This window comes from Balaenoptera borealis (genome assembly GCF_965194805.1).
Source record: "Balaenoptera borealis genome assembly, chromosome: 13".
Lineage (NCBI taxonomy): Eukaryota > Metazoa > Chordata > Mammalia > Artiodactyla > Balaenopteridae > Balaenoptera > Balaenoptera borealis.
In genome coordinates, this window is record NC_138870.1 from 28,277,410 (window position 1) to 28,293,782 (window position 16,373).

The 16,373-nt window shown below is 36.4% G+C and overlaps 1 protein-coding gene across 3 annotated transcripts in view; it reads right to left on the reverse strand.

The window, feature by feature from the left end:
• PKP2 (plakophilin 2) overlaps window positions 1-16,373 on the reverse strand; it is a 95,569-nt gene that overhangs the window by 54,464 nt on the left and 24,732 nt on the right. For all 3 annotated transcript variants that reach the window (XM_082352145.1, XM_082352144.1, XM_082352146.1), the window contains exon 5: window positions 1,035-1,242. In XM_082352145.1, the coding sequence (XP_082208271.1) occupies window positions 1,035-1,242 (208 nt within the window). The remainder of the gene's footprint in view (window positions 1-1,034; window positions 1,243-16,373) is intronic.

Here is a 16,373-nt window from a genome sequence, read left to right on the forward strand (position 1 = left end):
AAATTAAAATATATTGAGATAGAAAAATGTGATATTTTGAGATATAAATGGATAGAGAGGATATAATGACAACATTTTTATAGAAAAAAAGAATACTCTTGTATAATAAAGGATGGCAAAAGTGCAACATATATTCAGTTCAACTTAAACAATATTTATAGAGTACCTCTTTTAAATAAGTATGAAGACTGTCAACTATTATCATTAAAAAAAACTTTTATATGATATATTAGAAAGGGTTAACTTCTTTGGACCTTAGTTTCCTCACCTGTAAAACTGAGATTTAATATCCAATAATATCTAAAAATACCTCAAAACCTAAGGTTTTTGTGAGAATAAATTAAAAATGTCTACTACCTGGGACACTGAAGATACTTAAAAGTTTCCCCAAGGCAATACTACTGATGATTACACTCAGTGATGTTTCTTGCACTCTTTGTAATGTGTTCATGGAGCTTTAGCAGAGCTGATGAACCATTTTCATTTCATTTTCAATGAACTATTTTCTCTTCTATCATACGTACTATTCATTTAAATGAAACTAGGCCTCCTTTCTCCATGCTTCAAGAATTACCAAAACCATTAGTTTAGTTCTATCTGATTATTTTAGTTTTCCAATCCATGCACAGAAGGGAGATATTTATTTTTCCAAATCAGTATTTGAGTAGAAATATAAAATGGAGAACTGAAAAACATATCCAGTCATGCTTTTTTCTGTTTTGGGGGTGTAGAGGGACAGGTAAGCTAGGAAGCTCGTATTGAGAGAGGTCCAGGTGATGGAAGCTGCATAGAATTTCTAATTAAAAATACTAACCAAAAGCCTCAGAATAATTTCCCCTTCAGAAAAAAGGAATTCAAACTTGACTCGAATCTGGGGTCTAAGCCAGCAGTAATAATGTTCCTTGAAAGCCCTCTCAGATAACAATGAGCCCATCAATCATTTGTTCCAGGAAACTTCAGAAAAAAACAGATGATATTAACACATCTGGCTGGGGTGCACTGCGCTACCACCTGTAATAGTCAGTAAGCACTACCTGTTATTTGTTTCTTAGTCTCCAAGTCTCTGGTTTGCTTCAGCACCTGGAGCAGCCGCGGTACTCCATTGAGTTCAGCTACCTCCAATTTGTTGTCATTATCTTCAAACACCAAGTTTCTCAAGGCCCCACACACAGCTCGCTGGATATCTTCATTCTGAATTTTTAGGAGCTGTAGAAGCCTGGGGATGCCATGAAGCTGATTAACCTGGGGAAGAAGTAGATGCATATTTCAGATATTTATTAATTTTGATGTGGCATTAAAAATCTTCAACGTAATATGAATGAACAGATGAAGTTCACTGACTTTGTTGATAACTTCCACCAATCAATGTGTGGCACAACCTGGGACTCCAGTGTTCAATATACCCCTGCTCTAAGGCAGTATCTCTCATCAAGGAGCTTAGAATAAATCTGTGAAATTAAGACTGAAACCTATGAAAAAATTAAAGGGCAAAGTTAAGTGATAAAGAGTGAATAGGTGATAAGTGGATAGAAAGAGTTGAATAATAAAAGCCTTAATCATAATGAAGATGAAGAGAACTGGGAATCAGAGAAATAAAGTTTTATGGAAGAATACTACATTACATGAATTTTTTTCCAGGACAGAACTATACAGTCAATATAATATTTTATTTATTTATTTATTTTTGGCTGGATTGGGTCTTTGTTGCTGCGCATAGGCTTTCTCTAGTTGCAGCGAGCAGGGGCTATTCTTCGTTGCAGTGCATGAACTTCCCATTGCGGTGGGTTCTCTTATTGCAGAGCATAGGCTCTAGGCACGCCGGCTTCAGTAGTTGCAGCACATGGGCTCAGCAGTTGTGGCTCGTGGGCTTTAGAGTGCAGGCTCAGTAATTGTGGCACACGGGTTTAGTTGCTCCACGGCATGTGGGATCATCCCAGACCAGGGCTCGAACCCGTGTCCCCTGCATTGGCAGGTGGATTCTTAACCACTGCGCCACCAGGGAAGTCCTATACAGTCAATATAAATAATAGAAATCACTCCCATCAGTAGTAGAAGTAAAAATTCATTTACCATGGCAACTGTAGTAGCAATGCAAAACTAACCTTAAATTCAAGCTATTTTTTTTTTTATCGAGGTATAAATGACATATAACGTATTAGTTTCAGGTGCAGAACATAATGATTCGATATCTGTATATATCATAAAATGATCATAATAAGTCTATTTAACATCCATCACCACACATAGTTAATTTTTTTTCTTGTGATAAGAACTCTTAAGATCTATTCTCTTAGCAACTTTTTACAGTCACCATGCTGTACATTATATTCCCATGACTTATTTATTTTATAATTGGAAGAGTGCAAGCTATTTTTATGATCGATTGCTTTCAGTATTTAAAAACATTGAAATAAATTATGCAAGCATTTTAGGTAAATAACATAACTTTACACTTTTTAATGTGTTATTTTAAAAATATTTCTTCCATACACATATGCAAGAAAGGGCGTGATATTGGAGAAAGAACCAGAGGGTCAGAACTAGGAATAAAAAAGAAAAATAGAAGGTTTTGATTCTGAAACCTAAGGCTGTTTAAGAAGAGGCCAAATAATGAGTCTGAATAAAGTGACTTTGTGTTTTAGGCTGCAAATATTATCTAAAGAAATCAGGAGGAGGATGCAGCATTGCTGAAGAGAAATGTTAAGTTGCAGACTGAGGGCTTTCTTTCTCAGAGGGTTCCACTAGCATCTGATTAAAATTTTAAGTTGGTAAGAGCTTTTGGTAAAGATCTCAGTCATTTTCACCATCTTAATGCAGAAATTTTTAGGAATTAATTTGCTGTGAATGAACATAAGTTTCCCATTCAGATGATGTTCATCACTTATGAATGATGCCCTAACTGCACAACAGTTCCCACTCAGGAGAGAGCTGCACACCTGGTCCAGTGGCACATTTCACATTTTCTATGTCTCTCATAGACAGACAAATGGAATTTAAGACATTGTCTTCCAATCTTACATCTTCCTTTGTTAGGACTGGGGAATAGACTAGCAAGTCAGGAATAAAAGTCAAGGTTGTAAAATAATCTAGTAAAAATAATAAACAAAATAATAACCACAATAATAACAAAATAACAACTCTTCCTCCCACTTCTATAATTAGGAGGTATTGGCATAGTGTTAAGAATTTTATATACATTCTCTAATCAATAACTTGCAAGAACCTTAAGAGGAAAGTACTCTTTTGGTCCCTTTAAGGCTTCAGTGGCAGCAGTAAGGAAGAATACTTCCACTTTTGGCTCCCTTCAGAGGAGACATTTGCAGAACAGGAGACAACTGGGAGACTGGCTATCCCAATTTTGTTGGGCTATGTCTAAAGCCATTCTAATGTATTTGTATGAAAATGCTAACAATGATAGCTACCAATAAGATCTGGTCCAGCAGATCATCTATTTGATCACTTCATCTATTCCTATTATTACACTTCCTTAAAAGCAGAAAGGCACAACTTATTTGAAAACAGCCTGTAACTCATGTGTTTCACTAATTCTGTCAATTTCTATTTCATAGTTAGGTTTTATGATGGTTGAATTCGTACGCTCTAGACTTCATAAATGGCAGCTAGACGATAGAAATATTTTATTACTTAATTTACAACTAATAAGTTGCCTTCTTCAAAATATGATGTGAAATGGCCTCCTGGCTAAATTGCATTTCCAGCTGTGATGATGGCATGAGTGAGAAGTGGCTAGTGGAAGCCTCCACTGCCCTGCCTGGGTGGCATGAATGGCTGTCTTCTGCTAACAGCCCTCTAACCCATTCCCTTACCCTGTCACCTTTATCCCCTTGGCTTTCAGCACTTGCTCCAGCCTGGAAAGAAGGAACTGCAGACACCTGATACTCAGATAAATGCTGATATCCAGCTATAGCTCTGCTCACTGTAGAATGTGACCCCCTAGCATCTGGCACCTACCTCATATTTAAAAATAGATTTTAGTTATCTTTATCCATTTTATCAAATAGATATATATCATATCAAATAGAAGAAGTTGATAATATTCTGCTCATTGCCTATAACTAAGGCAGTTGGTAGTGACTCCTATTCACATTAGGTCCAACGTTAAATGCACTGTTCTTGCCCCTCTGAATTCAGGGAAACAGGTGGGACCAGAGAGGTTGCATATGTTTGTTATACTGAATCCTCAGGGGATTTGTTCCCCCTTTGGGAAAGGAAACAACCAGACTAACACGAACATCTCAGAACTTTAAAAAAGCTTCATTTGAGATGGTTTCTAAATATGTGAATGGGGAAAATCGTATATTAGAATTTTAACTTTCTCCTTGACTGTTCTGATTCTTTTCCCTGCCAACTCTAAAAGAATTAAATGATGAGGGTTTCTGGTGGCAAATAAGTTGAACAAACTCTGTTGGCTCCCTCATGCCTGGTGCCTTTGCTCTCAGTTCCTTTCCTATCTGGAATGCTCTGCTCACTCTGCTTTTCTTCTGGCAAAGTCCTACTCATCCTGCATAAGCCAGCTCAAATGTCACCTCCTCTGTGAAGTGTCACCTTCTTTCTCTCCCTTCCCTCCCATTAGAATTAATCACTCCTTGCAAATTGGTATAACCTTTCAGGAAGGCGATTGTCAATATGTGTCAAAAACTTCAAACATATTCACTTTTAGTAAACTTCATTAGGAAATAATTTGAAATGTAGACACAAACTAACATGATAATAGTAACTACATTATTTATAATATGGAAAAATAAGAAACCATAAATGTCCAAAGATGGGGGAAGACTGGTTAATGATTAATTGTCACATATCCATATACTGAGGTGTCCACAGGAGAGGCACAGCAATGTTTGAACTGACATTTTATTTGTCATATAGTTCCCTCATCAGTCAAATGGGGATTGTGCAAGATTAGCAGTGTGCTAGGCCCAGAGTAGTTACTCCACACATGATAGCTACTACTGTGACCATTAATACGCCACCATTAAAATGAAGTTTACAAAATATATATATACATATATTTTTTTTTTTTGGCCATGCAGTGGCACGACCAGGAATCACACCCGTGCCCCTGCAGTGGAAGCATGGAGTCCTAACCACTGGACCACCAGGGAGTTCCATTTACAAAATATTTTTAATGTTATGAGAAAATGCTTGAGGCAATGTTATTGAAAAAGTTGAATAAAATATCTAATGCATTTCTGCTCACAGACATAAAGAAGGGAATGAAACCAGGGGGTTTGGGAGAAATGGTGGGGTTATAATGTATGAATGGGGCATGCCACTTTGTATTTTTTTAAACAACAAGCATGTATTTAGGCATGCTTTTTAAAAACAAAACATCCCCATAAACAAAGCTACATATTCAATTTGATGACAGCTATGTACATGTATGCATTAAAAAAATCAGAGAGGAAAAACAAATGATAACAATAGAGGGACTGTGGGCTTTTTTCCTTTTTTCTTTTTTAATTTCTCAAATTTCTTATAATGAGTTTGTATTAGTTTTACAATAAGATTTTGCAAGACAGTTATGGCAGTCACTGCTTCGGTGATGAAATTTGAAGCAGGCATGGAAACAAAACCAGCTTAAGAAGGGTCTTGCAGATTAAATTAAGGGATTTGTCCTTTATACTGCAGGCAAGCAGGGCAGTTATTGGAAAGGTCTTGCTGGATGCTGTGAAGAGACTGGGATTAGAAGTGGATAAGAATGGAGGCAGAGAGATTAATTAGGAGGCAGCTGGATTAAAAGGATGATGGTGACAGGGATCAGCATCTTGATTAGGGAGAGCAAGATGTAGGCAGATTCAGGACACTTTTAAAAAAAAATATTTATTTATTTATTTTCTTTTCTTTATTTATTTTTTGGCTGTGTTGGGTCTTAGTTGTGGCACGCAGGATCTTCGTTGAGGCATGTGGGATCTTGTGTTGTGGCGCTCTGGCTCTTCGTTGTGGTGCACGGGCTTCTCTTTAGTTGTGGCATGCAGGTTTTCTCTTCTCCAGTTGCGGCACGCGGGCTCCAGAGCACATGGGCTCTGTAGTTTGTGGCACGCGGACTCTCTCGTTGAGGCGCAGGAGCTCAGTAGTTGTGGCATGCGGGCTTAGTTGCCCCGTGGCATGTGGGATCTTAGTGCCCCAACCAGGGATTGAACCCGTGTCCCCTGCATTGAAAGGCAGATTCTTTACCACTGGACCACCAGGGAAGTCCCCAGGACACTTTTAAGAGCAGCATTAATAGGACTTGAAGACTGCATGAACATGAGAAGTAAGGAAGAAAGAAGGTTCAAAGTCTCTGTTCCTATTTTGGTGTCAAACTACCTGGGTGAACTACCACTCACAGAGGAGTGAGTTATTATTTCAGGGCAAGCATTGTATGATTATCTGATTGCATTCTCACAACAACTCTTTGTAGTAGGACTATTAGTTCCAGTTTAAAGGAAAGCTGAGGTTTAGAGTGGTAAAATATCTTGCCCAAGGTCACCCAGGTAATTAGGTTGCTGGGATTCACACCCAGCCCCTGGCTACTCTTGAGAGTCAATGCTTAAACCACCACATACCCTACCTGCCAACCCAGCAGAAAGAACAAGTTTAGAAGGAGAACTGACTGAACAGTAGAGAAAAAACAGCAATGAAGATAATGTGTTCATTTTTAGATAAGTTGATATTGAGTTCAGTGGGATGTCTAACAAATAGACGGACCTGTGGTTTGGAACCCAGGGAAAGATAAGGTCTGGAGATGCTGTGTCATTAGCACTCAGATCACACATTAGTGGAAGCCAGAGGAGTAGATGAGGTGGGTCAGGAGATGGTGTCAAATAAGAAAAGTCCCAGGAAAGCATCTAGGGAACATAAACATTTAAGGTACAGGTTGCGGATAATTTTTTTTTTTTTAACAGAAGAAACCTGAAGGAGTCAGAGAAATGGAAAAAGAGCCAGGAGACTCTGGGCCAAAAGAAGAAAGTTTCAAAAAGGAATGAGGGATTGACAGTGTTAAATGCTGAGTCTTAATCAAATAAAATAATAACTGAAAAGTTGACACTGAAGTTTATGATTTAAAATTTTGATCTTTATATTCAAACTGTAACTGTTTTTTGTAAATAACATTAAAAAACTATAGTACCATTCTTAATATTAATGGGATTTTGTTAATGCCCTTGGGTTATATTTTCATTTCTTAGATTTTTCTACCAAGCATATACATGTAGAGGTTTCATACAGTTTTCATGTTTCATTACTTTTAAAACCAGTCTTTGTTCTAGCTTTATTACAATGAATAAGAGCTAAGAAGGCAAGCATAGGTTTAATCCTATATGCAAGCAAAATGATATTTACAATCAAATTAGTAATTTAAGAGATAGTGGAAATCTAGCCCAACTTGGGTAACAAGAGAAAATTTCATGTAATTCCACATTATAAAATGAAAGCATGTATAAAAATGCTGAGTTTTCAAAATTGGGAATAAAAAAAGATTTGTGTATAAAGAAGGTTTATTACTAGCTAAATGCATTATTTTAAAAAATGCTTACTTATTTTTTCCATGGAATAAACATAGGCAAAGGGTCAGTGAGAAATACCCAAGACTTGCATAACTTTTAAAAGTAAAAATAGATGGGATAGGTCTTTTGAAGCAATACATAAAATACAGATATCATGAAAAAAATATTGACAAATTTACTTCATAAGAATTTAAAATTAGGGACTTCCCTGGTGGCACAATGGTTAAGAATCCACCTGCCAGTGCAGGGGACACGGGCTCCAGTCCTGGTCCGGGAGGATCCCACATGCTGCGGAGCAACTAGGCCCGTGTGCCACAACTACTGAGCCAGTGCTCTAGAGCCCGCGAGCCACAACTACTGAGCCCATGTGCCACAACTACTGAAGCCCACGCGCCTAGAGCCTGTGCTCCGCAACAAGAGAAGCCATGGCGATGAGAAGCCCGCACACCACAACGAAGAGTGGCCCCCGCTCGCCGCAACTAGAGAAAGCCTGCACTCAGCAACAAAGACCCAACGCAGCCAAAAAGAAATTAATTAATTAAAAAAAAAAGAATTTAAAATCATGCACAATGAAAAATATCATAAGCAAAGTTAGGAAACAACACTGTCACATATGTAGAAATGGATTAACGTGCATAATAGGTAAAGAACTCCTACAAATAATTAAGAAACAGACACACGTCTTGGGACTTCCCTGGTGGCACAGCGGGTAAGACTCTGCGCTCCCAATGCAGGGGGCCCAGGTTCGATCCCTGGTCAGGGAACTGGATCCCACGTGCATGCCGCAACTAATAGTTCGCATGCCACAACTAAGGAGCCAGCAAGCTGCAACTAAGGAGCCCGAGAGCTGCAACTGGGGAGCCTGCCTGCCACAACTAAGACTCAGTGCAACCAAAATAAATGAATAAATAAATAAATAAAATATTAAAAAAAAAGAAACAGACACATCTTAGAAAAAATAGCCAATGAATTAAAAAATGACAATTGACTGAATAAATACAAAGTCAAAAAAATATCAAAAAATGCTCATCTTCATGAATAATTAATGAAATGCAAGTGAAAAAAAAAATCAGTGGAAGCTCATTTGTCTGACTTACTAACTGATCTGCAGGATTAATCACATTCTCTCTTCCCTCTGTGACATCCACAGATTTTGAGTACTATCAAAGCTGTAGGTTAGTATACGTTGGCCTTTGCATTCTTATTTCTTCTAGTTTACCAAGAATAACTTAGGTTTCTTACTCAATGCATTTATGTCAGTTATACTTGTTATTGTAATTATGTAATTTATTTACCTATTCTGAAAAAGCTCTGTGTATCTGAAAACTAATTTGAATGCTTTAGAAAGACTAGAGAAAGGTGAAGAGCTTTAAAAAGCTCTGCAATTGGTTGTGGAAGAAATTAACCTAAAAGACTAGGTAAAAATATAAGAATCTAGAAGGATAAGAACTCAGATGAATAAGTGCCACTAAGTTCTCATCTCACTCCAAAAAAACTAAAAATGGCAAATGAAACATGATCAGCATAGTTTATGTATGAAAGACAATGACAAATTCTGTGTGTGTGTGTGCATAATTTTTTAAAAGAATTTCTCTGTAACTCTGATTACCTGATCAGTTATTCGTCTTGATTTCCAGAAATGGAGAATTTCTTCTATAAAGAGATACCTTTCTTTCTCCTTATCAGATTAACAAAAATGAACAAAAAAGAATAATATGTTGTGGTAGTAATGGTGCATGTAAATAGGCACTTTGACACCATGCTGGTGGGAGTGTAAATTTGTATAATTTGGGGGAAGATTTATAGGAGGTTATTTATCAAAATTAAAAGTGACTAACTAGTAATGAGGACTGGATTTACCTACCATTTGAACAATTTTAAAAACCAGACAAGGCTTCCCTGGTGGCGCAGTGGTTGAGAATCTGCCTGCCAATGCAGGGGACATGGGTTCGAGCCCTGGTCTGGGAAGACCTCACATGCCACGGAGCAACTAGGCCCGTGAGCCACAACTACTGAGCCTGCGTGTCTGGAGCCTGTACTCCGCAACAAGAGAGGCCACGATAGTGAGAGGTCCATGTACCACGATGAAGAGTGGCCCCCGCTTCCCACAACTGGAGAAAGTCCTCGCACAGAAACGAAGACCCAACACAGCCAAAAATAAATAAATAATAATTAAAAAAAAAAGAAAAAGCTACAGAGACATAGAGTATTTAAAAAAAAAAAAAAAACCAGACAAAACATACAATAGTTTCAATAACTGGACATGAGGCAATGATGGACAGTGATCCCTAAGAGATGGAGAACAAGCAAGGACAGCCCTACTGCTGCCTCAGATCACAGTCTTGAGAGAGTTCCCAGGCTATGGTGTGATGCGGGAAAACCTAAAGTGGAATTCAACAAGCAGAGCTGAAGAGAAAGAGTGAAGAATCCAAGAAGAACAAAGAGGCTAATGTTTGCAGGGAGGAGTAACAGTAAGAAAAGAGCTGCACGGAAAGAGAACTCCTGAGATCTGCAGAGCGTCCCCATTTAGTATTCAGTAGAGTATTAATCAGTTCATCTTTGTGAGGAAGTTGCCTGAGGCCACGGAAGTAACTGCCTAAAAAAGTTACTGCTCCTCATGCTCACACAGGCCCGTGAACAGGGCCTATTCTCACTAGCCAGCCAGAAAGCCTCATAATTCATAGTACATTGGGTAGAGTTCTCAGAAGTGTCTTGCCTTAAGAAGTGGGGACTAATTAGTTCTAGAATAAATGCTGCTCTGGTCCCACCAACAAATCTTAAAAGCAAGATTTGAAAGAGTCAAACTGTTTTCAAGTAATTTAATTGTCATCCTTGAGTTTGTGAAGAAAACTCAAGAATATCTACAAATATAAAAATGCCCAGCATCCAACAAGATAAAATTCATAATACCTGGCATTCAATAAAAAATTTCCAGGCATGCAAAGAAGAAAAATATTATCCATAATGAGGAGTAAAAACAATCAAATGAAACCAACGCAGAATGTAAATTGGTGCAGCCACTATGGAAAACAGTATGGAGGTTCCTCAAATAACTGAAAATAGAGTTGCCATATGATTCAGCAATCCCACTCCTGGGCATATATCTGTTCTGTTTTTTTTTTTTTTTTTTATTTTGTCATCAATTTTATACACATCACTGTATACATGTCAATCCCAATCGCCCAATTCAGCACACCACCATCCCCACCCCACCGCAGTTTTCCCCCCTTGGTGTCCATACGTTTGTTCTCTACATCTGTGTCTCAACTTCTGTCCTGGGCATATATCTGGACAGAACTATAATTTGAAAAGATACATGCACCCCTATGTTCATAGCAGCACTATTCACAATAGCCAAGACATGGAAACAACTGACAGATGAATGGATAAAGACGATGTGATAGATATAATGGAATACTACTCAGGCATAAAAAAGAATGAAACAATGCCAGTTGCAGCAACATGGATGGACCCAGAGATTATCATACTAAGTAAGTAAGTCAGAAAGAGAAAGATAAATACCATATGATATCACTTATATGTGGAACCTAAAATATGACACAAATGAACTTACCTATGAAACAGAAACGGACTCACCGACATAGAGAACAGACTTGTGGTTGCCAAGTGGGAGGGGAAGGTAGGGGAGGGAAGGATTGGGAGTTTGGGATTAGCAGATGCAAACTATTATATATAGGATGGATAAACAACAAGATCCTACTGTATAGCACAGGGAACTATATTCAATATTCTGTAATAAACCATAATAGAAAGGAATATGAAAAAGAATACATATATGTATACCTGAATCACTTTGCTGGACAGCAGAAATTAACACAACATTGTAAATCAACTATATTTCAATAAAATAAATTTAAAAAAAATGAAACCCACCTAGAATGGACACAGATGTTAGAATTAACAGACAAGGTCATTCAAGCAGCTATTTTAACAGTCTTCCCTACGTTCAGATATCTTGAGGAAAGATGAAACATGTTAGGTAGGGACACAGAAGATATAAAAAAGACTCAAATTTAACTTCTAGAGAGGAAAACTATAATTTATGAAATAAAAAGTACACTGAATGAGATTAATGGCATATTAAACATTGCAGAAAAAATTTTAGTATATTTAAAGCATAGAAAATGAATTTATCCAAAAAGAAACATACAGAAAAAAGAAACCAACTAAAAAAGAAAAATAGAGTATGCATGAGCTGTGGGACAACTTCAAGCAGCCTAATATATATGTAACTGTAGTTCCCAAAGGTGGGACAGAAGAAAATTTCCCAAACAAAATTCCAAAATTTGATGAAAAGCAGAAATCAACAATTTTGAGAAGTCTAATGAACTCAAGAAGCCTACGGAAAACTGCACAAAGGTACATTGTGACCGAACTGCTCAACACCAATGATAAAGATAAAATCTTAAAAGCAGCTTGGGTAGGCAGGGAGAGACATATCATGTACAGTACAAAAATAAGGAGGACAGGACATTTCTTGTCTGAAACAATGCAGGTGACAAGACAATGAAGCAACAACTTTCAAGTATTGGAATTAAAACACCATCAACCTAGGGTCCTGTTACTAGTGAAAATATCTTTCAAAAGCAAAGATGAAATTCTTTTTCAGATATTCAAAGCTGAAATAGTTAAGCGGAGATTTGCATTATAATATATGTTTTAAAAAATTCTTCAGGCAAAGGGAAATGACATCAGATGACACCACCTACAAAAAGAAATGAAGAGCACTGGAACAACTTAGATAAAATGAACAAAGACTTTGGTCTTTGAATGACATAAACTACCAAAGCTCAACAGGAAGAAATAGATAGTCCAAATAGCCCCATATCAGTTAAAGAAATTAAATTTATAGTTAATAACCTTCTCACAAAGAAGACTTATGGTTAAAATAGCTTCACTGGTGAATTCCACCAAACATTTAAGGAAGAAATAATACCAAGTCCAATCAAAATCTTTCAGAAAATTGAAGAGAAGAGGACACTTTCCAATTTATTCTATGAGGCTAGTATTACCCTCAATCTAAAACTGGACAAAGACATTAAAAGAAAGGAAAATTACAGGTCAATATCATTTGTAAATTAGCTTTGTAATTTCTTGACAAAATTTTAGCAAATCTAATTCAAAAATATAAAAAGTGACAGTACATCATGACCAAGAGGGTTTCATCATAGGAATGGGGTAACATTTAAAAATCAAAGTAATATATCATATTAGCAAAATTAAAATAAAAACCAGAGAAGTATTTCAATAGATGTATAAAAAGCATTTGACAAAATTCAACAGTCATTCCTGAGGGGGAAAAAAAATCTATTAAATTAGGGACAGAAGGGAAGTTATTCAACTTGATTTGGTGATTTATGAAAAACCTACACCAACAGCTAACATCATACTCAATGGTAAAAAGCTGAAAGCTTTTCCTCAAAGATCAGAAGCAACAAGGTTGCCCACTCTCACCACTTCCGTTCAGCATAGTATTGAAAGTCCTAGCCAGAGCAACTAGGCAAGAAAAAGAAATAAAAGGCATCAAATCAGAAAGGAAGAAGTAAAATTGTCACTATTTGCAGATGACATGATATTATGTACAGGAAACCCTAAAGACGTCACAGAAAACTGTTAGAACTAATCAACAAATTCAGTAAAGTTGTAAGATACCAAACTAATATACAAAAATCGGTTGCATTTCTTTATACTTAATAACAAACTATCAGACAGAGAAATTAAGAAAACAATCCCATTTACAATTGCAGCAAAAAGAATAAAATCCTAGGAATAAATTTAACCAATGAGGTGAAAGACCTGTACACTGAAAATTATAAGACATTGATGAAAGAAACTGAAGAAGACACAAGTAAATGGAAATATATTCCATGCTCATAGATTGGAAGAATTAATATCATTAAAATGTCTATACTACCCAAAGCAATCTCCAGATTCAATGAAATCCCCATCAAGATTCCAACGGTATTTTTCATGGAAGTAGAACAAGCAATCCTAACATTTATATAGAACCACAAAAGACCCTGATAGATAAAGGAATCTTGAGAAAAAAGAACAAAGCTGGAGGCATCATGCTTCCTTGATTTCAAACTATATTTAAAAGCTATAATAATCAAACCAGTATGATTTTAGAATAAAAACAGACATATAGATCAGTGGAACAGATTAGAGAGCCCAGAAATAAACCCACACATTATGATCAATTTACAACAAAGAAGCCAAGAATACACAATAAAAGGTTTTGGGGAAGCTGCACAGCCACATGCAAAAAAATGTAACTGTACCCCTATCTTACACCATACACAAAAATCAACTGAAAATGGATTGAAGACTTGAACGTAAGACCTGAAACCATAAAACTCCTGGAAGGAAACAGGCTGTAAGCTCCTTGACGTTGGTCTTGGTGATGATTTTTTGGATTTGACATCCAAAGAAAGGCAACAAAAGCAAAAATAAACAAGTAGGACTATATCAAACTAAAAAGTTTCTGCACAGCAGAAGAATAGATCAACAAAAGGCAACCTATACAATGGGAGAAAATATTTGCAAATCATATGCCTGATAAGGGATGTATATAAAGTATATATATATATATATATACTTTATATACTTTATGTATATAAAGTATACAAAGAACTCATACAACTCAACATCAAAACAAACAACCTGATTAAAAAATGGGAAGAGGACATGAATAGACATTTTTCCAAAGAAAACAGACAGATGGCCAATAAACACATGAAAAGATGTGTCACTAATCAGCATCATTAATCAACAAGGAAATGAAAATCAAAACCACAATGAGATATTACCTCACACCCGTTAGAATTGCTATTACCAAAAAGACAAGAAACTTTTGTGTACTGTTGGTGGGAATGTAAATTGGAGCAGCCACTGTGGAAAATGGTATGGAGGTTCCTCAAAAAATGAAAAATAGAACAACCATATAATGCAGCAATTCTACTTATAGGTATTATCTGAAGGAAACAAAAACACTAACTCAAAAAGATATATGAACCCCCGTGTTCACTGCAGCATTATTATTATTATTTTTAATAAATTTATTTAATTAATTTATTTATTTTTGGCTGTGTTGGGTCTTCGTTGCTGTGCACCGGCTTTCTCTAGTTGCAGTGAGCCGGGGCTACTCTTCGTTGTGGTGTGCGGGCTTCTCATTGCGGTGGCTTCTCGTTGCAGAGCACGGGCTCTAGGCGCACGGGCTTCAGCAGTTGTGGCGCACAGGCTTAGTTGTTCTGCGGCATGTGGGATCTTCCCAGACCAGGGCTCGAATCCATGTACCCTCCATTGGCAGGCAGATTCTTAACCACTGCGCCACCAGGGAAGCTCGACTGCAGCATTATTTATAATAGCTAAGACATGGAAACAACCTAAGTGTCCATCGATGGATGAATAGATAAAGAACTTGTGGTGTGTGTGTGTAAATATATATATATGGAATATTATTCAGCTATAAAAAGGAAGGAATTACTGCCACTGCAACAACATGTATGGACCTTAAAGGCATTATGCTAAGTGAAATAAGTCAGACAGAGATAGACAAACACCCTATGACCTCACTCACATCTGGAATCTAAGAAACAAATAAAACAAAAAAACCCCAAAATCATAGGTACAGAGTACAGTTTGGTGGTTGCCAGAGGTGGGGAGGAGGTTTGGGGCAGGGTGCAATGGGTGAAGGGGGTCAAAAAGTACAAACTAAAAAAAAAACTAAAAAAAAAAAAAAAAAAGGTACAAACTTCCAGCTATAAAATAAATAAGTCCTGGGGATGTAATGTACAGCATGATGACTATAGTTAATAATACTGTATTGTATATTTAAAAGTTGCTAAGACAGTAGATCTTAAAACTTCTCATGACAAGAAAAAAAATTTTGTAACTGTGTGTGGTGATAAATGGTAACCAGATTTATTGTGATGATCACTGCACAATATATACATATATCATACCATTATATTGTATACCTGAAACTAATATAATGTTATATGTCAATTACATCTTAATTAAAAAAACAAAACAAAAAGCTGGAAAAAACTGTTGTTAAAAATACTAAAGTATAAGCCTTTTCCCTTTCTTCCAAAAAAAAAAAAAGCAAGCAAGAAAAGAAAAAAGAAAAACCACAAAAATACCCCAGATTAAATTCCTCAAAAAACAACAACAACAACAACAAAAACTTACAGGTAGCATCATACTTAATAGTGTAAGCACAACTGAATGCTTTCCCCTACAATCAGGAACAGGACATGTCCACTCTCACTTCTTTTTAACATTGTACTGGAGGTTCTAGCCAGTACTAAATTAAAAAAAAAAAAAGACATATAAGTCATCCAGATTAGAAAGGAAGAAACAAAACTGTCTTTATTTACAGTTGGCATGACCTTCTATGTAGAAATGTGATGAATCTACAAATATGCTACAAGACCTGATAAGTGAATTAGGTAATAACACAGATACAAAATCAACATATAAAAATCAACTGCATTTCTATCTACTATCATTGAACTATCAAAAATTGAAATGAAAAGAAAAAGTTGACCATTTATAAAAGCATCTAGAAATATGGTATCTTTAGGGAAAGATCTGACAAAAAAATGAAAGATCTCTAGAGTAAAAACTACAAAACACTGTTGAGAGAAATTAAAGAAGACCTAAGTAAGTGATGCAGTATACCATGTTCAGAGGTCAGAAGACTTGTTTAGATGTCAATTCTCCACATATTGATCTACAGATTCAATGCAACCTCAAAACAAAATCCCAGCAGTTCTATAAAATATGGAAATTGACAAGCTCATTTCTAAAATTCAAATGGAACAGCAAAATACCTAGAAT